The 25,488-nt window shown below is 33.7% G+C and overlaps 4 protein-coding genes across 9 annotated transcripts in view; 2 read left to right on the top strand and 2 right to left on the bottom strand.

Annotated features, from left to right (window-relative positions):
* LOC109852110 overlaps positions 1-15,031 on the bottom strand; it is a 36,138-nt gene extending 21,107 nt beyond the window's left edge. Inside the window, exons 1-2 of one of the 4 annotated variants that reach the window (XM_020422978.1) lie at positions 14,781-15,031; positions 10,144-10,507 (exon numbers count right to left, since the gene is read on the bottom strand). In XM_020422978.1, coding sequence (XP_020278567.1) covers positions 10,144-10,381 — 238 coding nt within the window. In that variant the 5' untranslated portion in view covers positions 10,382-10,507; positions 14,781-15,031. Of the gene's footprint in view, positions 1-10,143; positions 10,508-12,019; positions 12,178-14,780 lie in introns of those variants that run through there. The other 3 variants (XM_020422969.1, XM_020422961.1, XM_020422987.1) reach the window with 3 other exon arrangements.
* Positions 15,032-16,051: 1,020 nt separating this feature from the next.
* Positions 16,052-18,945, top strand: LOC109852493 (target of rapamycin complex subunit lst8). The gene is made up of 7 exons (XM_020423694.1): positions 16,052-16,347; positions 16,470-16,622; positions 16,702-16,763; positions 16,917-17,067; positions 17,130-17,332; positions 17,418-17,560; positions 17,709-18,945. The coding sequence occupies exons 1-7, from the start codon at positions 16,222-16,224 to the stop codon at positions 17,831-17,833; spliced, it is 963 nt and encodes a 320-aa protein (XP_020279283.1). The 5' UTR covers positions 16,052-16,221; the 3' UTR covers positions 17,834-18,945.
* Positions 17,883-22,578, bottom strand: LOC109852465 (ADP-ribosylation factor-binding protein GGA3). Its single transcript, XM_020423654.1, has 11 exons — positions 22,201-22,578; positions 21,917-22,083; positions 21,579-21,812; positions 21,306-21,479; positions 20,935-21,157; positions 20,506-20,844; positions 20,185-20,314; positions 19,759-20,096; positions 19,493-19,659; positions 19,169-19,279; positions 17,883-19,065 (listed from the first exon to the last, which is right to left on the bottom strand). Exons 1-11 carry the CDS (start codon positions 22,235-22,237, stop codon positions 18,973-18,975), a joined length of 2,013 nt encoding a protein of 670 aa, XP_020279243.1. The 5' UTR covers positions 22,238-22,578; the 3' UTR covers positions 17,883-18,972.
* Positions 22,579-22,925: 347 nt separating this feature from the next.
* Positions 22,926-24,846, top strand: LOC109852470. 3 transcript variants are annotated; one of them, XM_020423675.1, is made up of 2 exons: positions 22,926-22,999; positions 23,455-24,846. In XM_020423675.1, the coding sequence occupies exon 2, from the start codon at positions 23,524-23,526 to the stop codon at positions 24,487-24,489; it is 966 nt and encodes a 321-aa protein (XP_020279264.1). In that variant the 5' UTR covers positions 22,926-22,999; positions 23,455-23,523; the 3' UTR covers positions 24,490-24,846. The 3 variants fall into 3 exon arrangements, with proteins under 3 accessions (XP_020279264.1, XP_020279257.1, XP_020279272.1); XM_020423668.1 differs by lacking the exon at positions 22,926-22,999 and adding an exon at positions 23,001-23,198; XM_020423683.1 differs by lacking the exon at positions 22,926-22,999 and adding an exon at positions 23,003-23,198 and having other exon boundaries at positions 23,543-24,846.
* The last annotated feature ends 642 nt before the right edge of the window (positions 24,847-25,488 follow it).

The following is a 25,488-nucleotide window of genomic DNA, read 5'->3' as shown; positions in this document are numbered from 1 at the left end:
TCGCGAGCACGCGATCGTTAATAAAGTCTCCATGCATTTTACAATATAGCGTCACAATCCAACAATGCAAATAAAAAAGCCTCTCTCAATGTTCTAGAACATCGATAAAATAAAAAAAATTAGTTTTTATTTTACAAAGACTTTTATTTTTCCGCGCAATCTTTATTTATCTACTGTGTAATTTTTAAAACCTAAAATGTAGTTTGAAAAAATATTATTTTACTTCCTCTCTTATATATGAATGATTTTTTTGCCGTTAGAATGAAAAAGTAAAATAACCGCACTTCCATGTTATTTCAATAAAAAAAAAATTATTTTTTTCTTTTAAAAAAATTTTTTTCTTACATCTGCAAACAATTTGAAAAGGAAAAGTGGCGATTCTGCAAGTCGGTCTCGACATAAAAGCCCAGCATATTCGCAATCGTCCGGAAGACTCTCGGCGCGTACTCGCCGACCTGTAAACTTTGATAAAACCTAATCGTGAAGGCGATAAGATCGGCTATCGAAGGGCGTGGCTTATATGAAGGCTTTTGCCTTCCGTGTGATCCTACCTAGCAAGACTTGAAACTTTTTAACAGAATCCGCTCGGAGCACGTCGAACGTGCGTCTGGCTACGTCTGGTAGGCTATGAAATGCGGCCGCCGCCGGTTTGTTGCTGCAAAATCAATATCGCTCTCCACGCCCCTCTTTCCTCTCCGTCGCATCCTCTCTCTTTCTCGCTTTTCTTCTCGTTTCCCGCTCGCAACCGGAAACGAGCTGCGAGCGAGACGGCTTAAAACACAAATACCACAAATAGAGATCGTGAAATAATAATATATAGAAAGAAATGATAACTCTTTTCATCTTTTTTTTTTTTTTTTTTTTCTACGACTTTCAGCATTGAAAGGAAATATCCTGATTGTTTTTTGCGAATATCATAGTTTCACAATTTATAAGTGTCGGATATAAATGTTTGTCCTTTTTATAATAAAAGAGTGTAATAAAAATTAATTTATTTTAAAACATCATATAATATTTTAAGAGGATTAAATGTTATTTATATAAAGTTTAGTTGAATTTTTCTCAGTAGTAGTGATAAAGCTGTGATCAAACATTTTATGAGATTTTCGAGTAAACTGCGATATTAATAAAATTATTTACTTCGTTCTCTCCGGTTGAACTTACAATTAAAAGTTTGTAGGTTTAAGTATAAAATTTTCAAAAATAAAGTCAGATGTGACTAAATATATAAATGTGCGATTTGTCTCATTGTCAGTTATTATATCGAAAATACAAACCAGAATGATTAAAAAGAAATATACGCTGAAATTTCTCCTATACGATCGTGATCGTTTTGCATTATTAATCTGAAGTGTCGTAAAATTCCGAGAAAAACGCGAAACTGACTTTTTGTTTTTATCGATCACGTAAATATTTCTGTTATGTAAGTGGCACCCGGAAACTCACCAACTATTAAGCGATAGTTTAACGCTTTCTCGTAACGATTCTTCTTCGTAACCCGGAGCCTCAGGTGCAGAATCGGCTTCGGCCTTTTCACTCGATATTTCAATCAACCGACCACCACGCCGTGTTAATCGGATTCAACGGTTGTCCGCGGAAACTCATTTAGATTGTCTTCAAGATCAAGACTTCGAGAATCCGTCGAATAAAAAACGTCCTCATATATATATATATATATATATATATGTCTGTCTTTCGCGATTTATACGATGTTAATCTTGATATTTGCACGTTTCGTTGAAAATAATTCTAAACAAACCAAAGATCGAAGCACCTAAAAAGATTTGTATATAGACGTTATCGAAAAATCGATACTTTTTACGGATAATTCCCGGTGCATTCAACGCGCCCGCCCGCTCTCGTCACTTCCGGTTAGTTAACTGTATTTGAAAGGTAGTGTGCTTCCAGAATCGAGAACTCGATTCGAGATACGCGCCGGGAATGCGCGCCTCTCACTACGAAAGACATTTCCGCTGGTGCTGAAGACAATAGATATATCGCGCGTCGTTTTCCGCGAGGAAAACGACGAGCGGCGATGCGACTGCACGCAACACCACTTGCTCACATGTAAGCACGAATATCGATAATGCCGCTATAAATTACGCACATTAACCAGAACGCTTTTTCCTCACAATTCATCATCCTCTTCCTCAATTAATTTCAAAATAATTTTGAATTTTCTTCATTTGAAAAAGCAGTTGCATGAATTCTTTTCGTCGGACGTATCAAAAACTAATTTTGATATATACGCGGATCGCATTTATCATTCGTTCACAAAAACAAATTTCCAATATGTTAAAACATTTCTGATATTTATTTAGCTATACTTTTTAAAAAACCAAAAAAAACCATGCAAAAGAGAGGCAACAGTATAATTTTTTCAACTAGCTCTTCAATAGGAATCGTCTCTCGCGCTGTCGCAGGGACTCGAAGAGAACAAAATTGATCGCCCTGGCGGTGGCGAAAGTTTCGCGGCCATGCGTCATCTTAATTGGCTTAATGCCGACAAGTTACAGCGCTATATCCTCTCGCCCTCCCGCATTTCAACTTCCCCCGCAGTCGCTTTTTCTGTGCTTTTTCTCGACTTCACCATCGCTGCATGGAAGAATCGCCATCTGTATAAGCTTCCTACAGGATGTACGTGCGCGGTTCTTCTACGGATTTCTACGTTAGCGACGCTGCAACCTGGCTACGAGAAAACTGCATTGAGACAGGTTTCTCTGCCTTTCTCTTTTTCTTTCTTCTTTTATCTCTCTCTCTCTCTCTCTTTCTTTCTCTTTTTCTCTCTTTTCCCATCAAATACTTTGTTCAGGTTTAATATAACTTTTTACAATAATATTAATATTTTATCTAATTGCTCTGAGACGTTGCGTTTATTAGATCGCGCACAATCGCGAAATTTTCTGAATAATAATTTTCGCACTTTATGATCTTAACTTTTCAAACTGAATATTTATCTCGTTCTTGAATATGATGAACTATAATAAGAAAGAGAGAGAGAGAGAGAGAGAGAGAGAGAGAGAGAGAGAGAGAGGAGGTTGTTCCGCGAGTGTAGTCTAAAAGCTTACTTGATTAAAGGCAGAAGATTTCTCATTCGGGACAAGAAGAACGTCTGCGAGAGTTGTTTCTACGAGACGATGTAAATCGGCTGGAGGAACGGAGAGGTGGACTACTGCCAAACTAAATCGAAAAGGGAACTCGTGCGGCGAGGATATATGAAGGGCAATGGTAGAACTCGAGCACGCTCGATTTCTTCCTTGGCGTCGACTCGCGAATAAATTTAATATCCTGTGTCGTTCCGCGAGTGTAGAATTGCGGCACGATAAAAGCCACCCTTTCTCTGATACGCAGCCGCTCCTTTCGCTAGGCGTTCTCATTTCGGGTCAAGAGGGAATTGTTTTAATTTCGCAACCCGCTGAATTCGCGAAATTTCATGAAATTTTACCGTTATAAATAATATTATCGAACTCTAATAATATTAAACTTTTATCACACATTTTATATTGAAAAATATTATTTAACTTTATACACAAAAAATATTGTTTAATTGTAAAAATTATAAATAAATATTGTTTAAATGTAATAATTTTAATTTTTTTTAATTATTTCATTTTGCGTATAAAAAAGCCGTTTAACCATTACGTCATTTTATACATAAAAAACCAATTTTATACATTAAATATATAAAAATTCAATTCTATACTTTAAAAATCATCATTTCTTCTTTATATATATATATAATCAACATTTATACCAATTCAATAAAAATATCGCAGATTTTTTAAATATACTAGCACAACACAAGCGCGCGCTACGCTCACGCTATTATTATTTTCATTTTCATGTGTTGCATCAGTGAACACAATCTGTCACCGCGATGACAGCTAATATATACATCTTATAAACTATGTAATACACCTACGAGAGATGTCAAAAATAACACATGAAAATCAAACTCAAAAAATAAAAGAAAGAGAGAAGAATGGAAAAACAACACGTGACTAAAGTTACGTGACAAACAAAAGAGTAAAAAAGAAAATATTATACATATACATATATTATATATATTTATTTATATTTATATATAATACACATACATACACACACACATATACACATAAATATATATATATACCGTAATCACGTGACCGAGGTCAGTGACCCCGCTCAGATCGCGCGGCCGAGGTCAGTGACTCCACTGCAGTCGCGCGACCGAGGTCATCGACCTCGCCGCGGTCGCGTGACCGAGGTCATTGACCCCGCCGCGGTCGCGCGACTGGGGTCAGTGACTTCCCCCACCAAGGCCGCGCGGCCGAGGCCAGTGACCTCGCCAAGGCCGCGCGGCGGAGGTAAGTGACATTACTGTAGTATGTATATAATACATATAATACAATATAAAGTATAATATTATAAATATATAATAAATTATATGTATAATATGTATTATTTAATGTTATATATAATATAAATTACAGTCACGTTAGTTTCACGTGTTTTTTTTCTACTCTTTCCTGTCACGTGACTTTAGTTACGTTTTTAATTTTCTCTACATACGACAAACTGTCTCAAAATCGCTTTTCATTATTTATTCTCTCGATCTTACCGATTCGATTCGACTCGATCAACCAACCAACTAATCGGCAACGCGGAAAAGAGGTAACAATAGATGCGATACATTCGGCTCCAAAACGCGCACTTCTCGGTTCAAATGACTTTTTTTATATAGAATTAGTACAACACAGGCGCGAGTTACGCGCACGCTGGTATTGTTTTTATTTTAACGCGTTGTGCCAGTAAACACAACCTGTCACCGCGATGACAGCTAGTATATACGTCTTACAAACTATATAATACACATGATGTACGTCTGAGAGATGTCAGAAATAACCCATGAAAATCAAATTCAAAAAATAGAAAGAAGGGGGAGTGGAAAAACAATACATGACTAAAGTTACGTGACAGGAAAAAAAGGAAAAAAGAGAATAATATATATATTATATATAATATTATTTTATATCTATATATAATATATATTATATATATATATATTTTTTTTTTTTTAGTATATGTATATATATACCGTAATTACGTGATCAAGGTCAGTGATCTTATCGTAGTCACGTAATGTTTTTTCTCTCTTCCCTGTCACGTAACTTTAAAGAGCGCAAGAATACTTTTGTTTTTTTAGTGTTTTGTTCTGAAGCGATTTAGAACGAAAGTGATCGATTCAGGTGTTCTTGAGATAGTGCTCCATGAAAATCTTTTCACTTTTCAATCACATGAATTTCGCGTATAAGAAGTACTACCGTGCGTCTTGATATGTGTCTCGACATGAATCGAGAAACACATCTTAGAAACGTCCAATCAGCGTCGAGATAAAAGTGGCAACAATCAATATCGAGAGAATTAATTGTGATTATTTACACACGCTTTTTCTGGTAGGAATAAGTTTTGACAAGACATAAAATGAATATTACATACATTAATTATTTTAATAATGAAGCTTTAGGAAAGATTAATAAAAGAAAAGCAGGAATAAAATGGTTCGTATGTTCAAAACTTAATTTACTGAATGGAGAAAACTCGCCTTTTTTTTGTTTTTATCAAAAACTATCGGCGCAAACTCTCGTGAACGGAAGTTTTGAAGTGGAAAAGCAGATAAAGTAAATTCGTTATCAGAAATAATATCTCTACCCAGACTGATAATTAAGCGGCTCGACCTTCCGATGTGAAGGCGCTTCTGGCGTTCCGCCCGTCGCGATCATTAAACAATGCAATCCGCGATTGTACTCGACCGAGAAATTAATTTTCCGGCTTCGTTAGTGCCATAATGAGCTCGTCGGCGTGATCGCGTGGCGAAATGCACGACTCATCGCGCTTTTAGTCACTCATTATGTTCGATCATCGTCAGCAGAATTTTTGTGGTGCCGCTGCCATTGTTGCGAATTTTCAGGAGATAAAATTTTTATATTGAAATCCGCCTTTGCGCATAAATAATGAACATTTGAATATTTGAATATCATATATTTCAATTGCATGTTTGATATTTACACGCGATGTGTTAATTAATTTATATATAAACATAATAATTATTTGTAGACGATATTTCAACTTTATCAATGTTTTAAGTTAATCTTGTTTGTATATTATATTATATTAATACATGTACATAATGCGTTATTTAATAAACATGTCATTTATTCTGACAAACTAATGAGAGAGTTCAAAATAGTTTTACTATAAATATCAAGTAGAGTTTCCTTGTCAAATTTCGATTCTTTTCTGCTGCAACGCTCGTTCGCAGCAATTCGTTCACACAAAGCTGTATTAATCCGAGTTTCCGACGGAAACGAGGACGGAGCTGGACCACTAATGGCGGCGATCGAGGCCGCCATTCGTTATTAGCGCAGAAAAACACGACAAAAGAGGATTAAAAGACAATAGCCGATAAAAATAGCGAGCAAATGCGTCGATACGCTGTTCGTTTCCATTATTTTTGTATGTAACGTTAGCAAACCTTCGAATCCTCGAATTTCGAAATTTTTTTTGAATCCCCATTCGCGCGGTTCTCGGTGCGAAATTCAATGGGAAGGCTCAACATGAAAATCACTCGTGCAATTTCTCAAGCCCTATCTCATCCACTTGGCGAACGATACATATCAAACGGGACAGTGCGAGCGTGTGTGCTTGTCGCGCGGGCTAAATCGAGAAAAGTTTTTTTGCGCCTCCCGATCTCCTGTCGATTCCAGAATCCATGGTGCCACGAACCAGACCGAACATCTGGTACATGGCACCGACCCATCAGGTAGTCGATCCGAGTTTCTTACTGCTTACCCATACCCCTCGTCTCTATCCCGTCATCCCCTTGGCGCCCCCGTTAGCTGCCACGACATTCTTTTCCTTTTTACTCGTTGTCGCCGGAAAATCCCCGAGATTTTCTTGGATTTCCCGAAACCACGCGGACTGAAAAGTCGCCGAGCACGTCGATCGCGCGCTGTGTGATGCCGGGTGTGTTAACACAAGGGTAGGAAATGCGGAAATGCGATGTACGAGTCTTGCGAGACCAATTGCGTTACAAAAAATTTCAGCTCTCTCAAATTTTCGATTTTTTATACTCGTCCCTTTTTCCATTTTATTTTTTTACATTTTGAGGTGTTTCAAATATTACAGTACATAATAAATTGTAAACTAAAGAGAATGGAGTGTAAAAAAATGTGTAAGATTCGATGACGACAATGATAAAAAATAAACTAGATTTATTCTTTTCTTTAATATATTTGAAATAGTTTTTATACCTTTGATTAAACTTTTTATGTTCTTTTTATATCCGATGTTATCTAAATCGAATTTTCTTTTGATTTCATATACGTTCTAAAATCCGCTGTGCCATCCTTTTTCCTCGCACCTTTTCTTATTTTTCATCCCTTCTTCGCACGTCGCGACTGTTCGGTAAATCGCGCCGGCAATGAAGACAAATTGTTGGCGTCACGCAGTTTTACGAAGACAGTAATTAATTGCTAGTCGAGTAACGAGTCCTGCTTCCACTATTGACATGCATCGATTTAGATAATTCTCTTTTAGATTTTTTTCAGAATACTCTTTAGAACTTCTAATGAGTAAACATCAAACAAATAATTTATGATAACAGATAGATAACTAATATATTAAATAAATTTATAATTAACATATATAGATAAATTATATTTTGTTGTAAGTATTTAAGTTTTGTGTGTGTATTCTTTCTGTTTGCTCTTGTGTGTATCAGATATTATTATCAGTTAGAATATATTATTGTAAATTGCAGAAAAATAAACTTTATTAAAAGAAAAATTTCGAGCTTTTTATCTTCTGCTGTATTCACCAGTATTAAAACAAATTTTCCGCAATGACGAGGATAATAAAGACTCGTTAGTTCTGTGGAATCGCCAGATACCGCTCGGACACGGGCAGTCGTCTATTTAGTAATTTTTTTTTTTTTTCTATCTTGATTGCGCTCACTTCAACTCTCTCTTTTTAGAATATTATAATTTCAACGAATATAGAGACAAAACGAGGCGCAACAAATGAGCATGAATTACATTTATGAAAATAAAACAAAAAAATAAATTCACGAGTTATTATTATCATAAATTTTATGGCGATTAAGCGACAGTTAAAGAACCGACAATTATAAAACATGTATATATACTTCTTCAATGATATAATATATTTTTTAAAATTACCGAGAGAGAAGCAATGGAAACTATAAATATGAAAAATATATGTACACAGCTGGTTTGTGTGTGTGTATATCTTTGAAATTAAATTTAAAATTATTTACTTCCAAAGTATATATATTCCTCGTACAAAAAAAAAATCGATCTCGGAGGGTGCAAAGATTTACGAGGAATTCCTCCATTTTCGAATTACCAGTCTCCACGGACGTAGTAGAGGTTCGTTTCTTTTTATCGAGCTTAAAAGTATTTCCTTGCTGTTTTCACCGTTCATTTGAACTAATAACTTGTGCGCGATCCCCTACGGTAAGAGAAGGTATACGGTCTTGAGTTCAGACTACTAACACAGGGGTGACCCAACTCACTACCAGCGTTAGCTTTTCCTGCAGTTTTCCGGAGAGTAAACTTTTGTATTTAATTCAGTTATTGTTCTCTACTGTAACATATTCTGAAGCTTTTAGGGAACAGGAGGTTAAAACTAAAGAGACACAAATTTCCAGAACCTTTCAACTTATCGAAATAAACGAGTACAATATCACAAAGATAATAATATCTTCAATAAAGCGCGGAATATCGTGTATACACTTAAAGTTTATGCCGCTAAATATTCAGATTAAGTAAATTTTGCATATCACGGATATACCGTGATATAAAGATATGTTATTGTCACGCTTTATCGGAAAACAGTGTTTTTCTGTACGCCCATAAAATCGTTTGATAAAATTGAAATTCGATAAAGGTTGATTTCCGGCATTATTTCTGTAGCTTTATAATATTAATTATTAGTCAAAGGATTGCTGCAAATAAAATCATTTATTAATCGGCAAATACTATGAAACGCGCAGAAATGGCATCTCCATTATGGAATCGCTGCGTATACAGGTTTCCAATCAAATACCAGATAATATCTCTCACTAAAATACATTTCTCTCATTTGTGACTTTGCCCACATATAATCCACACTTTACAACAACCCCGTTTTGACTCAAAAATTCTATATATTTTATTTGTTGTTCTATAATGTAATTTTGTTTTAAGTAAATGTTTTCTCAAGTATAATAATGTATAGAACAATTTGAGAAACAATTTGAGAAACAAACTCAATCGTAGTATTGCAAATGAGAATTGAAGTGATTACTTCGCTCAGCAAAGTAATTCTGAGAGAACTAAAGCCCGATCGGGAAACAATTAGAATCAGTATCGACTAATATCGAGAAGTATACGTGTATAGGTAACATTTCCATATACAATAACAAAGTATAACGGTAAATAAAGCCCAAAGCGATTCTACGTGGCTGGGGTGTTGCTGAGAAAAGCGAGGATGACAGTAAAAAAAAAAAAAAAAAAAAAAAAAGAAATAAAAAGTCGAAATCTTGAGCGAGAAAGACGGGGCTGTAAGAAAATAAAAAGAAATTGTCATCGTCCGGGTGGCTGCAATCACCCTTGTAACCGCTCTGCCCGCGGATGTTCTTTCCAACAGTATCCCGTCTTTTCTTTCATGCTCTTTACAACACTGTCATTTGTTTTTACGTTTACTCCTCGTCATTTCTAAAAATTCTTCGCGCGACCCATTGTGCTTTGAGATTTTGTCAAAAACAAAAACAAAACAAAACAAAAGAGATAAGACTCTGACAAAAAGATGCATCAAGCTTTCAGATTCATTCAAAAAAACTCCTGTAATGTTTTGCAATATAAATGCGTTAAAGTCGTAGATAAATTATACGTTCGTGTTTTGTACGCGCGTATCGCAACATTTTACAAAACAATTTTATAAAAAATCTATGCTTATAAAATACATATATTATAATAGAAACTTATATATAAAATATTGAGTTGTATCAAAACCACACAATCTTTCACAAAAGTTTTTGTGAATCTTTCTCTGTATATATATTCGTGAATTGTTACGAAAGGAAATGTCGTTACTTACTGAGTGTAATATTGGAGGGTTTCACGATCTTCGAGCAGACTCTGAAGAGACCCAACTTGAACTTCACGCTGACCACATTTGCGGAATTTCTAGGCAGATACGGCTCGACAAGCTTCTCTTCAGTGTGGAGCCAGGTTGGACCCAGAAGAGCAACGCTTAGAGCTACCAGCGCGGCGAAGCCGCATACGATACCGCACCTGGTCAATCTGATTCCACCTGGACCACCTGAGCAGCACATCTTCGTTTCCCCAAGTGTTTCTTAGGATGACATCATTATAATAAGTCACCTCTTTGTTGTGAAAAATGTTCTTTGGGACTCATTCCTCTCGCGTTTAACTTCTTCGTAGTCCTCCCCAGTTTATCCCTAAACGTATTGAAAAGAGATCTCTTACACAACTTTATGTAAAATAATAAAAAAAAAAATTTACTCTTTAACAAATTACTTTTTTATTTTTATTTTAGTTATCTTTTATTTTTAAGATATTAAATCGAAGACGTGAGATTGATCATTTACAAGTCTTTTCTAAATTTGTAGCATGTATAAAACCGTATAAAAAAATACAGAAAACAAAAACAATTTCAGGAATGCTTCTTATGCTTTATAAAAGATAAGTTTGTGTACGTGTGTTTGTGCATCTCGTATGTGTAGGTATAATTACACATGAATTTTGCGGAAAAAGAAATTGCCAAATTTTTTGACAAGAAAAAGAGTTAATGAATTTCCCGTTATGCGGAGGAACCATTAAAACGCGCGCGCATCTGTTCGCCCTCAAAATTAATTCCGATTGTGCCATTATCGCGGACAATTTGAAAAAAAAAGTCAAAGAAGATGGTGAGAACGGAAGGTTGGACCGCCATTATCGCCGTCGCGTTTTCTGCATTGAAAATAAATGATAGTGAAAGTCTCTGACTTTTTCCATTTCTTTTTGCGAAGTCGCAAACTTGCTCTCTTTTTCTCTTTCTTCAATCAAAAATATAAATAATCCCTCAAAGAAAAACCGAGTATTTTATTAATTCGAATAACACTCCGAAATGTCTCGAACAGTCTGACTGTGAATAATGGACATCTCCATTCGTATTTCAGAAATTTATTCCGAAAGAAATAAAATCTTGTCACGTTTTCACGTATAACTCGCGCATAAAAAAGATGGTGTCGACAAAACCTGCAGAAAAATGTTTGAAACGTTTCCTGATTTCATCACTAGAACTTGAAACTCTACCACTATGAACACATCTGCAATTGTGTTCGCCTATAAAACTCACCTGTTTCAAACAACGAAATAATAGCAATAATTGCTTTCTGGTTTACGCGAACGAACGGCAAACCAAAAAAAGCGAAAGTATCGTTTTGCGGCATATCTGTGTATTTGTGTGTGTGTGTGTGTGTGTGCGTGTGTACGGGTGTGTGTATTTATTCGATATGACCGTAATATACACACGCTCACGATTTATATGTCCACTGCAAAAGGCAGTAGTTATTACATCGTCATATTTTTCCGCCTCGTTCTAATTAATTGAAAAACGGCTTATGTGGCTACGCTGGCAGTTTCAGAGCACCCTCGGGAGATTTCTACTCTTGTTAGGAAAGAGAGGTTTCGAATACTGCTTAAAATCTCCTCTTTTTCCCTCCAGCGAGATTCCTTCTCCCTTTCTGCTTCCATCTCCTTTCGATTGTGAGTATAGCGTAATTAAAAGTTCGAACCAACCGCAATTCACGCCTGACGGAAATCTCGCTCTTCCCCTCTTACTCTTCCAACGCACCCCCCTCGTACTACGTAACCTAAAGAAGGAGAAACTCAACAGTGCGCTTCATTCTCTTTCCTCTTTTTCGTCCTTTTATAATTACTACTTCTTGAGAACTTTGCCTTCCAAATACCCGCTGGTCTAGAAATTCCACGGCGCGCGAGATTTCTATTCTCTCGCGGTTAGAGAGTAACAGAGGGTAGGTTTCTGGCAGTTCGAAAACTCTTCGCCAACCCCGTTTTTCCACACCGTAAGCACAGATGGAACAAATACACTGATTAATGCTATTCATTCAATTCATTCAATTTTACCTCTTAGAAGATAAAATATACTAAAGTGATTCACATTAAATTTATGACTGTGTAAATATCACATTAAATCCCTTTAAATTATAATAAATCTCTTTGTGGAAATTACACGCGCGCGCGCGCGCGCGCGCGAAAAGCAAATCTTTTTTTCTAGAAAAATTTTTATTTTCTATTTCTTTCAAAGCTTTCTAGACACGTATATACTTTTTTATTAAAAAAATAACGAATTAATTATTTTAATCTCTATAAACTATATATAACACACAACTGTGCTCTGTATAATTATCATTACACAAACGATAGCAAGGAAGAGAATGCAACCGTGCTAATTACGCACGATCCGAGATATTATACCTCGCTATTACGGTAAAACAAGTCACCATAAAATTATACGAGAACGCGCAATCCAGTTTGATGATTTTTTTTTTTTTTTTCACAATTTTTGCATCGTACCAACGATTTTCACGTTTACGAGTTCTAATTAAATCCAAGACAACATAGCGATGAACAAAAAAACGTTCGTTAAAATCTCTTCGTATTCAGGATTTATGCGTATTTCGATGAGTTGTCAAGAGCAATAATTTCAACGTCGCTCTACAGATTTCCTGAAAAACCCAAGGGAAATTACAGATTACACATTTTTCAATAAAAAAAAAAAACTAAATAAAAAGCGGCAAGTTGTGCCCACCGGGAAATGTCTGTGTGACGTAAACATTCCCGATCTTCGATCGCGACCAGAAAGTGTAGGGAAAAAAAAGATAAAATAAGTGAGAAAGTAAAAAGAAAAACAAAGAAAGGGAAGGAGGAAAGAAGAAAGAGAGAGACAGAGAAAAATGCAATTTAAAAGGATTGTGTTATACGCATGGAAAAATATTTGCTTCTCACAAAACAATTTCCATCGTGCGAGAAAATATTTATTTTGAATTAGAACGATTTTGGGATGTGTGTATGCGGACGAATATTTTAGCATTTTTCAGATAAATTGAATTATATGCAGATTTTTAATACTAGATAAAATATCTTCCATGCGATTTTGCGCAATTTTTAAATATCAGAATTTACGCGCGCGCGGTGTTAATACACTGTGCAGTGTGTCTGAAGAAATACATATTCAAAGAGCAATGTATAGTGGTGAAAACGAGTAAGTAAAAAACAAAAAAAGAAAAAGAAGAGAAAAACGGATATTTACAGATGGAAAAAAAGGGATAGGAATTGAAAACAGAGTTTTGCGAAACGTGTTTCCGCACTTCAGATCATCCTGTGTGCATAGCTCTTTAAAATCATTACCGACGTGTCGGTATCACCCAACCGTCTTTTTAACTACCTGACCGAAAAAAAGCAGAGATTGCCACGCGATATTTTTCTACTGTCACGCGCGTGTTGGTCTCAAATTCTGAACAGGACCACAGGATGCTGGTGAATAGTGCGCGAATTAGGGTGTGTTCCGACCGCAAAATTTTCTTTGCAGAGAGAAATGCAAAATTTTTTTCCCTCTCTCTTTTTTTCATTCAAATGTGCGTCAATATTGAATAATATATGTTATAATAACATATTTATAATTATTATTGTACATATATATACTTAAAAAGATTTTATATAAAAATATTTAAAGAATTATAATAATAAAAAATATTTTTAAAAATTATATATTTATATTCATTACTCTTGAGATTAAGAATTATTTGTGTGAAAAATATAATAGTTATAAACAAAACAACAAAATTTCAAAAAACGTATAAGATTTGAATACAAGTATTATTGTAAAATACATATTAAGAAAATCAATATTATTTTTGCAAAAAAATTAATATTATTTTTATATTGTTTAATTGTTTTTCGCAAATCAAACCTTTAATTTAAACTTTCTTTTGAAATAAACGAATTTTAACATTTTATAAATAGTAAAAAAAACTTTAGATTTATAAAAGAATTTTTTTTTATATACTATACACATAATATAAGAATAATTAAACAGCTCCAGAAAAGCCTTAGAAAAATTCAAAGATATAAAAGTGCAAGTAATCAGTAAATATTTGAAAGAAATGAGATTCAACGTGAAGTTGAATGGTCAACCAATATTTAAAGGAAACGACTCGAGAACGTAAAGCTTCGAGTATTCTTCGTTTTAAAGTATCAGTGAGCAGTAGAAAAATCTCAATAAGATGTAACATTTCAAAGGCACAACCACATAATTATAAAGAAAGTTCTTCTACAAGAAGTTTTCTTATCTTCATGTTTGCGCCTTACAGAAATTTAATTAAGCACTATTATAACTACTTAACTTTTAATATTCAAAATAAATATTAGTTCGGTCACATTATCGTTTTATTAAATTTCTGTAAGGTGCAGTCATTAATAACTCGTAATAACACTTGTAGTATCAATTTACCAAAAGAAAAAAAGTGCAAAGTATAAGAAATATTTTTGGAATTTATATTGTTGTCAAACACTTAAAGTTAGACTAGAACTCTTTGCGTGTGAACGTGTCTGTTATGTAGGTATATAATTTTGAGATTATATACCAACAATTAATATTACTTATTGTTTGCAAGTTAAAAAAAAATATAAAAACATATATATTTTTACTTAAAAATAAAATCGTAAATTATACTTCGGTGTTATCGCGAACTAATCACAGACGCTATCACAGTCATAACGGATAAGATGCGCTCGCACTTGTGCACATGTCTCTCGAGGACACTGTGAGAAAAGTTCCTGATCTTCGGGGAGCCATCCTGTCACACGAGTTATCTGATGATTGCCGACAATCACGTATTCAATGGCGACGATTCTCGGCGTCTTGACGCGGAGAATCCCAGGATATCGCGTTCGATCCGCTCGACGGATGGAGGCGTACTGACCCTTCGTAAACGCATGCCTCCACCGAACGACGGAGGGCGGACGTCGCGACGGCAGCGGAAGAGGGCGAATGCGGCGCCGGGAGGATAAACGGCGAGAGGGTGAGGATCTCGCTGTGTCTGTATCATCACCATCATCATCAATTCTTAATCTGGCGATCTCATCTCGCAGAAAAACAAAGTTATTGAACTCGGATTTTCAAACATCTCGTGAAAACAAAAACATGTTTACATTTTTTTTATTACATGTATTATACGCAATTGAGTCTTTTTAAATAGATTTGTAATTCTAAATTTTCAAACAAGCACTGTTGAAAATAAAAATTTTAGTGGTAAATAAAAAGTTCGAATATACAGAAACACACGGTAAAAAAGATATGAAAAGTTAAATGTTCGAAGCTTTTTGAGATAAGAACTTAAAGTGAAGAGAAGACCGAAAGAATATTTAGAAGTAGAAGAGAGAAGCTAAAAAATCGTATAGAGAAGTTAAGACATAGAAGTTGAAAAATAAAAAGTGGCAAAAACTCGAGTAAACATTAAAAAATTGTACACTGTTAAGATCTTTGCAAACTTACATTTTCAGAATAGAAACTTGTGTATACACGTGTGTGTATATATTATATATATAGTATGAAACACAAACGAACTCGTACTTACACGTTACATACAACGCTTGTTAGAATTATTAGAAGCTTGAAGCGTTTTTCTACATGTTTTAATATTTATAATAATTATAATTAAAATTATTATTACTATAATTTTTTAAATTATATAATTTAAAAATGTTTAATTATAAAATTATCTACGTTGAACGCTAAATAAGTACATCGATGCTTTGTACATAATAAAAATTATTAAGTCTAATAATTTTATTTATACATACTTGTACATATTACTAAAATCACGTGATCTTTAAATTACCGCTACAGTACTACTGCACATGTGCGCGGAAAAAAGCCTGTATTGCATTCTGCAGATTCTGCATATTGCACTCTGCGCTGCGCCGCGTGCGCAACGCGTGAGGAATTGTTAGTATAACCTGTCGTAATGTTTTTTCGCTAACATTCTTCGACGTTATAGTTATAACAGTTTGCTTGAAGTTTAAATAACAATAAAATAAATTAATAAACTCGAGACTGTAACTTTGGAAAGACATAACTTAATTAAAAATGACCGTCGATGGGACAAATAGCAACGAACAGGTGATTTTCGTCACGGGAGGTTACGATCACACTATCAAGATATGGCAACCACATACAGGCGTCTGTCAACGCACATGTCAACATACGGATTCTGTATCCTTCAGCAATCTTATGAAGCACATTGATTTATTTACACATTTATTGCATTACTAATGTAATATACACACACATATAGCCAAGCTGTGTGAGCCAAGCTTCCTGAACAAATTTTACAGCAAGTAAATGCGTTAGATATAACACCAGACAAGTATGTGATAGCTGCTGCTGGATATCAACATATACGGATGTATGACTTAGCTTCAAACAATCCCAATCCTGTTATTAATTATGAAGGAGTGTCAAAAAATATTACTAGTTTAGGCTTTCAGGTTTGAAATTCACATGTATTGCAAGATAATTTTGGTATAAGATTTATGCAAAGTATATGACAAATATTCTTATATATAGGAAGAAGGAAAGTGGATGTATACAGGAGGAGAAGACTGTTCTGCAAGAGTATGGGATCTCAGGTAAGTGATTAATAGATATATCTAGAGATTTATATAGATATACAAAGATTCCTGAGATGGGATCTCAGGTAAGTGATTAATAGATATATCCAGAGATTTATATAGATATATAAAATTCAAATTTTTAATAATAATTTGTAACTTTAATAATAGATCGAGCAGCTTCCAATGTCAAAGACTTTTTCAAGTGTCTGCACCTGTAAATTGCGTTTGTTTACATCCTAATCAAGCAGAATTGATTGTTGGTGATCAAAGTGGAGTCATACACCTATGGGATCTTCGTTCAGATCATAATGAACAACTGGTATGTTTGTTTGCATCCTTGTAATTTTGCTGTTTGCTCACAAAATCTTAAATATCTTTCAGATTCCTGAGGCTGAATCTTCGATTCAAGATATCGCAGTGGATCAGGATGGCACTTACATGGCAGCTGTAAATAACAAAGGACATTGCTATATCTGGACTCTAATGGGAGGCACTGGAGAAGAACCTACAAAACTTAATCCTCGTCATAAGCTCATAGCTCATAAGCGTTATGCTCTTCGTTGTAAATTCAGTCCCGATTCTACGTAAGCAATTTCTTATTTCGTTGATATTCAGTATATAAATTTCAACCATTTTTGTTTCGATCATTTTTATAATCGATTTGTCAAGATTGTTGGTAACGACATCAGCTGATCAAACCGCTCGAGTATGGAGAACAACCGACTTTTCTGAAGTACAAGTGCTTCAGCATGAAGCAAAACGTTGGGTTTGGGACGCAGCATTCAGCGCGGATTCTCAATATATATTTACTGGTGAGCATTCATCAATTTACATAGAATAAAACTTTAAAGTTGACAATATAAAATTTAAAAAGTTAAGTAAATTAAAACTGGAAAATTATTTTTTGAATTCCACTGTAATTTTACATAAAAACATTATTTCATTTAATATTTGATACAGCTTCTTCAGACGGAGTCGCGAGATTGTGGAATGCGTCTTCGGGAACAGTAGAGCGGGAATATCAAGGACATCAAAAAGCTGTCACAGCTCTCGCTTTTCGCGACGAAATTGTTTCTGTAAACTAGATTTGGATATGTATGTGTTTACCATATGCAACAACATATACAAAATATATACAAAACTTAATGTGATAATTTAATACTTGGTTTTGTTAGTAAAAACTAAGATATTGTGAAGTACATTTGCAAAGTTTTGTGCTTCATATACAGGTGCGGCAATATCTTCTGTTTCTTCTCCTCTCTCATTTATTTTGATACATTTGGTTTAATAAACTTGCAGTCTTAAAATAAGTTTACACTTATTTAAAGCATATATCACAAAGCAACTATGTATGTACGATAGACTCTTAAGTATTATACCGATAAACATCGAAACAGTGACATAATTGGTCAACATAAAAAAAAATAGTACTAAATTGTTTACATTCGCCTAAATAAACTTGAAGATCTTGTATATTCCTTTTCTTTTTTCTTCTTTCTCTAAGTTTTGTCAAATTTTTATTAGATAAAAGATATTAATTTACTTCTTTTTATTTTAGTACATAAGTTACTAAATTAACCTTAGAATGCACGATTCACACACACATATATATGTAACCGATGTTTGTGTTCGTGACATTTATTATACTATTATAAGAGCTATGTGAATATTATAATTTTAAGATGACTTTATGTATATATGAATAAGTACGATATTATATCTTACCATTTAGTGATATAATAAATATCACAAACATCTTTGTAAAACTTTTAACAAAGCAGTTTTCTTCCCAATAGATTTCATGTGTCTGTCACAGTGACAGGTCTTATTCATATTAAAATCGATACGGTCATAGTATTAACACCTAACGATATTTAAAATGTATAAAAAATATTTTAAAAATGGTTTGCAGTAGACTTCGTAACGTAGAGACAATTTGGCGTATGAAGTAACGTTTTGGAAGTCTGGTAACCAGAAATAAAACTGTGTGTGCGTAGCCTAAAATAATTGTGAAAATTTTACAAGATAATTGTTGTCAAAACATATTGTTGCAAACTGATGATGCATTCTAAGCTTAAAATAGTACATATAAAGAATGTCTAACAACTGTTTCCTTGCACGGTATGTATTCTTGGAATATTCTTATATTACTTGTGATCTGCTGAAGACACACACGACACGAGTACCAATACGCATTGAAGTCACAGCAGAAGTGCATTGGATTTCATAGAAGAGGTAATCTATCCACTTCACCCATCTCGGTAAACGTTTCGTCGTCCATTGTGTAACTTAGCATAAATTTCAAAGAAACAGGCTCCTAGAATTATGAATTTTCCATGAAAATTATTTAATTTTTTCGAACAAATTAATATTATTATATGTATAATTCCTTCCAAAACTAACATTAATAATTGTGTTACCTTGAGAGGATTCGCAATCAGCATAATTTGCGTGATTGCGGATGGTGGAAGGAATGGATTATGTGCTGGCAACTCCGTTCCGGATGGCGCTTGTAATTTGCACTTGCATTTCTACAAATGATTTAAGAAAATTAAATTTTTATAATGATTAAATAAAATAAAAAATAAGTAACTTAGTAAGCATGAAAGGATAAGTCAATATACATTCCAAGACTTATAATGTACAGACTAGTAATGTACTTTAGCTGAAAAGTCATCATGTAACAAACAAAACTAAATAACTATCTTTCTTAAGATGAATCCTTAAAAATTCAAAAGACTTACTTTAGACACAACTGCTTGAAATAAATAATTACTAAGTGGCTTTGTATTTTTGCTCATTGTAGTAATTACTATCACGGATACGTCAGGTCTAGGACTATCCTGAGCAAAATGGAGTACCACGGTTATACCATTTTTTTCTTCAATTACCGTTAAAGGTGGATTTACACCTATAAATTTATATAAATATGAGAATCTTCTACATAATAAACTTATATAAACGTAAAGTAAAAAACAATATATCTTGTTACATAAATCAACATATCAACCTGGTTTAATGTCTTCGAGACTAACAGTGATATCGGTCAGTGGTTTAATTTCAGGTTCACCATCTGGTATCTTCGATGCGTCATTACGCACCTGCGTTACTTCTTGTTGATTTTTTGTATCCGCAATTTTCGAACTAATATTTTTATTGCACGACGAATCGGTAATCACGTTAGTTTTCGACAATGTCGACGATGTCGACATGTCGAAATTGTCACATTTTTTTGTATCTACCTGTTCTGTTGCGATATGTTGTAATGTATTACTGGGATTGCGAGTCCAATTTTGTTTCCAAACGGAGTCATTGGAATCTTGAACTTTTGTCGTATTATTTGTTTTGCTGCAGAAATATTAGACGATGTGTTTTCAAGTGTCGTTTGGATTCAGAATTTTGTACAATACAATAGAAAATACGTATATGCGCTTACTCTTGTGGCCGTGCACTCGATTTTGTGCCGGATAAACTTTGTTTAAGCAAAGTTTCTCCCAATTCATTCAATTCTTCCAATGCTTTCGCTTTGCTGTCTATCTTCTCCTCACTAGTATTAGCAACATCATCTATGTAATCAAATGTTTATTTTAAAAAATATGAAAAAACATTATAAAATAAATACAACAAATATATAAAAAAATAAGAAACTTAAACACATATAAAATATAATACTTAAATTTCCTGTAAAGTGAAAAGAATTACATAAAAGCTTTTCATTTATATGTACACAGAGTGTGATGTATTTAATTATAATTACTTTTCTTGTTTACGGGAGAGATAGTGATCGGCTGCATAATAGCATTTGGCATCAACAAATTTGCATCTGATTTGATTGGTTTCTCTAGTGCACTAAAGATATCCCCCAGCACGTCCATATCCGAGCGGTGATCCGTTGACGTTGTACTCTGTGTTGTGCTCTCACAAGGAATACTGTCATTGGGAGACGACAGATCCAAAAGAGATGTTCCGTTGTTGTAGATCGTCTTCGAAGGATCGTCTCCTGTTGCAGGAGATTTCGGAGGTTGTCCGAGGACAATAACGGATGTGTACTTCTCCAAAACTTGATTCAACTCGTCGCTCGCAGCTAGCACCTCGCCTGATGCAAAATTCACAAAAAAAGAAAAAAACAATAATTCAGTCAACAGAGTAAGTTAATCGAATAAATCAGTTAGATGTGACGAGGTACCAAGCATATCAACATTGAAACTCTGAGTTTCGTTGACGAGTCTCAATAAAATAGGTTTTAGCCGTTCACACGCTTGCTGTAACTCCTTCATCAATTCGAGATCCTCTGTGCTGGTCTCATTTTGATTATAAGAATCCAGCATTTCCGACAGCAACTTTGTATTATTGTGCACTGATTCTAATTCCATACTTCTTCGTGAATTCACCTGCACTCTTGCTTCGTCCTACGAAAGTAGATAGTGTAAGCTCGTAATCAGAATCCAAGAAATTTAAATCTTAGATTGTGAAAAAAAAAAAAAAGAATAAGATTTAAACCAAAACTTTGTTTACAAGTTTTATGTTACAAATATTTTAAATTTTCAATAGATTTACCTCTTTCACCATAACTTTGATTAATCTATTTGCAGTCTGTAGATCATACGGATCCTTGCTATGAAGTAACTTACGCAAATGCTTTGACATCTCTTCATCATCAAATATACTATTCTTTAGTTTCGATGATTTCTGACTTTCATCACTGTTGGCCATTATAAATGCCGCATCTTCCTGTAATTATTTATCAAAAGAAAGTAAAATATGTTTTCAAACTTACATGACAGGTGTATAAACATGTAGTAGATAATAAAAAAAAAAAATAAAAATTACCTCAATAACTCCTTGTTTCTTTAGCATCTCATAGGCTTCCTTAATTTTTGATTCTCGAGGATATTCTCTGATCCACGAATAAAGAAGTTGTAGAACTTTCTGACGTACATTTGCTGATGTGCGACTGCCTAAATATTTTGGTGAGACCAATTTTATCATTTCATTAAGAAAACGAAATTTGCCAACCTCAGCATGAAACAACGGACCACATCTCTTCATACAAGTGTCTAATAACTAAAACAACAAAGCTACATAAATTATTTACGAACAAAATTCTATAGACTTGAATACTATTTACAATACAAGTGTTAAAACTTGTGAAAGGCAAACTAACACACCGTGAGAGCTTGCAATGCTTCCGACTCATTTAGTGACTGAATATGAGTCGCTAACAGCTTAGTACCTATCTGTACACTTTCGGGTTCTTGTACACGATTGAGCATCACGCAGAAAGCTTCCATTGCTGCTATATCTGGTTTCTGATTTTGAGGATTTGTAGCTCTTTCTGCAGTAAAAACGCAATAATGCAATGTAGATTTGATAAATGTTTGTCAAAGAACTGCCATGTCTAAAGAAGAAACAAAGCAAAATAAAAATGTTTTATAGCTTTGTTGTTACTCACGTATGAGAGCTTCCAAACTAGTAGTCATCACATCCATGCTTTAATCGTGAATTTATTCACTACGGCATAAAATTCTTGTCAAAATCTACTACGGTTAAAACGACATCCGTAACATTTTGTGTCAACAATTATAAAATCACGTGAGTGTATTATCGCTCATTTGGTAAAACATCAGAATTGCAAATTTCTCTCGCATCACACCCGCATTAATAAGTGATGATCACAATAATTAACTCACGAGCCATTTAATGCTATTAACGAGTCTCAGTCGGTACAACACCGATGTTGTACCCCGCACTTTTCTTTACGTTCTAATTATTTTTATTATGTACACTTGTTTTATAGAATTTTTAGTAATAGAACAGCTGTTTCTGATACAAGAGCCATCTTGCTCTATGTTGCCAGATAAGCCGTTTTCTTCTCGCATGCGCACTAAAAGGGATTTTTAGACACACGCAATTATAAGCAGCTAATAAATATTAAATATTACAATTTACAAAAAAGAGATATAATTGTGAAAAAGAGTCCTTTACATATAATCCTTTATATATAATTTAGATATTTAAAAATGCGCATATATGACGAAATCGGAGAAAACATTGTATTTAACGGAATCATATATTTAGTTGCAAGAATGAAAAAACCGAACAAAAAATCAACTTTAGGTGATTTAAAATTGTTCGCTTCGTCGATTTGCACCCAAGTTATGTACATACAAAAACATTGTAGATTTGTGCTAGTACGCATGCGTGAAAAAAGCGGTTGGTTCAGTAATGTCTCTAATTGGGCAATACAAAAGGTATGAGATCGTGCATACATACTTTTGGCATCTTTTGCTTGTCTAGGCAACACGTGTCTTTGTGTTGAGTAGTCACATAGCTTGTTGCAAAAAAAGTTTATTAGTTATATCTTACATAGTTTTTATATAATAAACTCGATTTTCATCACATGAAATCAAGTGATCAACCTGTTTCCGCTTTTGTTTTGACAATTAAGAGGTTAGTATGTGTAATGTGCGTGTGTTATTTGCTACATTTAATTTTGAGTCTGTAGTTAACTATGCTAATATTGTGCGTCATAAATTTTTGCGCACATGCCTGTTAGCTTGTCAGTAAGTTATTAAATTGCTTTACTTGTTTTGGTTTTTTCATGAAATACATTTTGTGTAAGAAAATTTTTATTTCCTTCTTATTTTCTTAGAGATGTCTAAAAGAATGCATTATTAATAGTTTGTATCCTTTTTTATTTTTGCAGTGTTGTGGCATGTTTGCTGTAGATATCAAGTCTATAGTATTTACACATATATCTAGATAAATATTCAAAATGAATGATTCTTTCTTAGAAGACTTGGATTTAATACCAAAAAAAGAAAAAAAGAAACCTCAGCAACAACCTGACTGTCATATAACTATCAGGAATGCCACTTCATCTCCTTTACCACGTTTTTCTGAACAAGATGAAAGAGATAATGCTGTACAACTGCAAAAGAAATATTCTGTCATAACAAATATATCTGATGGAAGGAGCATAAAAAGCAAAGATGTTTCTTCAAAAGAGTTTAATAAACAATCGAATCAAAATGTAAAAAAACTTATGAACATAAAAGTATCTGAGAAAGTTGGTAAAGAAAAGTCTGTAGATGTAAAAGTGAGACTAGACAATAACAAGCAGCAAAGTACTAGCAGAGAACATAAAATAAAATCACAAGAGACACGAACTCAGAGCTTGAAAGTACCTGAAAATAAAACTGTGAACAAAAGCCATAAACGATATTCAGAACCGCAATCCACTCTTACTTCCATCAGGGAGAAAAGACGATCTTCTGATTCTTCTAATAGTCATTCTCCAGATGTTTCCAGTAAGGAAAATAGTCGTCCAAATTCTTCTAAGGAGATTGGTTCTTGTGATTTGAATAAGACTAAGGAAAAGATGCTTGATGAATCAAGAAGATCAGGTTTTAAAATATCGGATCAAGATCTGGCAGTTGTTAAGGAACTAGTAAGCACATGTACCAGAAACGAGAGTACAAAGATTTTACACGCCATGCACGAGATATATGTAAACTCTCAAGCAAATTTAATAAAGTTACTCTTAAATCAATCGGACGATCTGATCAAAGAAATGCATCTTTGCACAGGCGAAAAATCTGATAATAAGAGAATAAAAATGTTAATCGAAGAGAACGAGCGTTTGCAAATCGAGATATTTGGTTTGCGACGGGAGATTGGATTATTGAGACAAGAAAACGTAGACTTACAAAAACAAGTATCGAAAAATACTCAATATTGAAGAAGTATTGTTATGCTGTGCCTATTATAATATTCATTGTGTAATTTTAATTGCTTATTTTGTAAAGTTAGAAAATAGGTGAAAATGTTTCAAAAACTGCCGTGAGAGATTAGTTACTACTAAATTACTAAAATGCACGCATTTATTTGCTATTTCACTTGAGTAACGATTAATTTATTATAATGTAACAAAGAGTAAAAGTTCTCTCTTAGTTATTCTCTTAATTAGTAAACCTTTACTACTATTATATCATCAAGATAATTTATTTTTTTACTAAAATGATAAATGTATACTACCTTTAAATATATTTGCACTATTCTAGGAAGAAATGCATAAAAATCTCCTATATTTTCTGTAATAAACCATTGTAATAAAATATTAAATAAATGATCTTATATTGTGATATATACATATGTATATATTTGTTAAAAATTGTTTTCTTCTACAAGATAAATAGTAGAATATGATGTGCAAAAACTCGAAAAAATAAAAAGAAACAAAAATAAGATACACATTAAAATGAAATTTAATTTAAAACCTAAAGCAACATATCAAAACGTGGACATCACAGCACTTGGGAACGCGTAAAATGCGCTCATAACCACTCTTAAATTTTTCCCTGCACGCATAAAAGGAGTATTTAGAACAGGACGTGTAACATTTTAATTTTGACAAGTAACATATTAGCAAAATTATTTTGAGCTGAGATATGTTTTTATACACATTACATATATATTTTTTCTCTTATGATACAGTTTTTATTAAATATGTAAAATGTATGTATGGACATCTTTGGCAAAATAGCCGACACTATGATGCTATGCATTTGTAATTAAAAACCATATAAAAAAATTGAGAAAATATGTTCTTGGCAGTAAATTTATAATCTAATATCGCACAGTTATATATTTGATGTGCGACCCACAAACATATATTAAGCATGTAAACTTTTACACAAAAGCAAAAATTGAACATAATTGCGCTTTTCTTATATTCGGC

This window comes from Pseudomyrmex gracilis, unplaced genomic scaffold, assembly GCF_002006095.1.
Source record: "Pseudomyrmex gracilis isolate BER0280 unplaced genomic scaffold, ASM200609v1 scaffold_1, whole genome shotgun sequence".
NCBI lineage: Eukaryota > Metazoa > Arthropoda > Insecta > Hymenoptera > Formicidae > Pseudomyrmex > Pseudomyrmex gracilis.
Note: the sequence above shows the minus strand (reverse complement) of the source record. Positions and strands in the feature narration are given on the sequence as shown.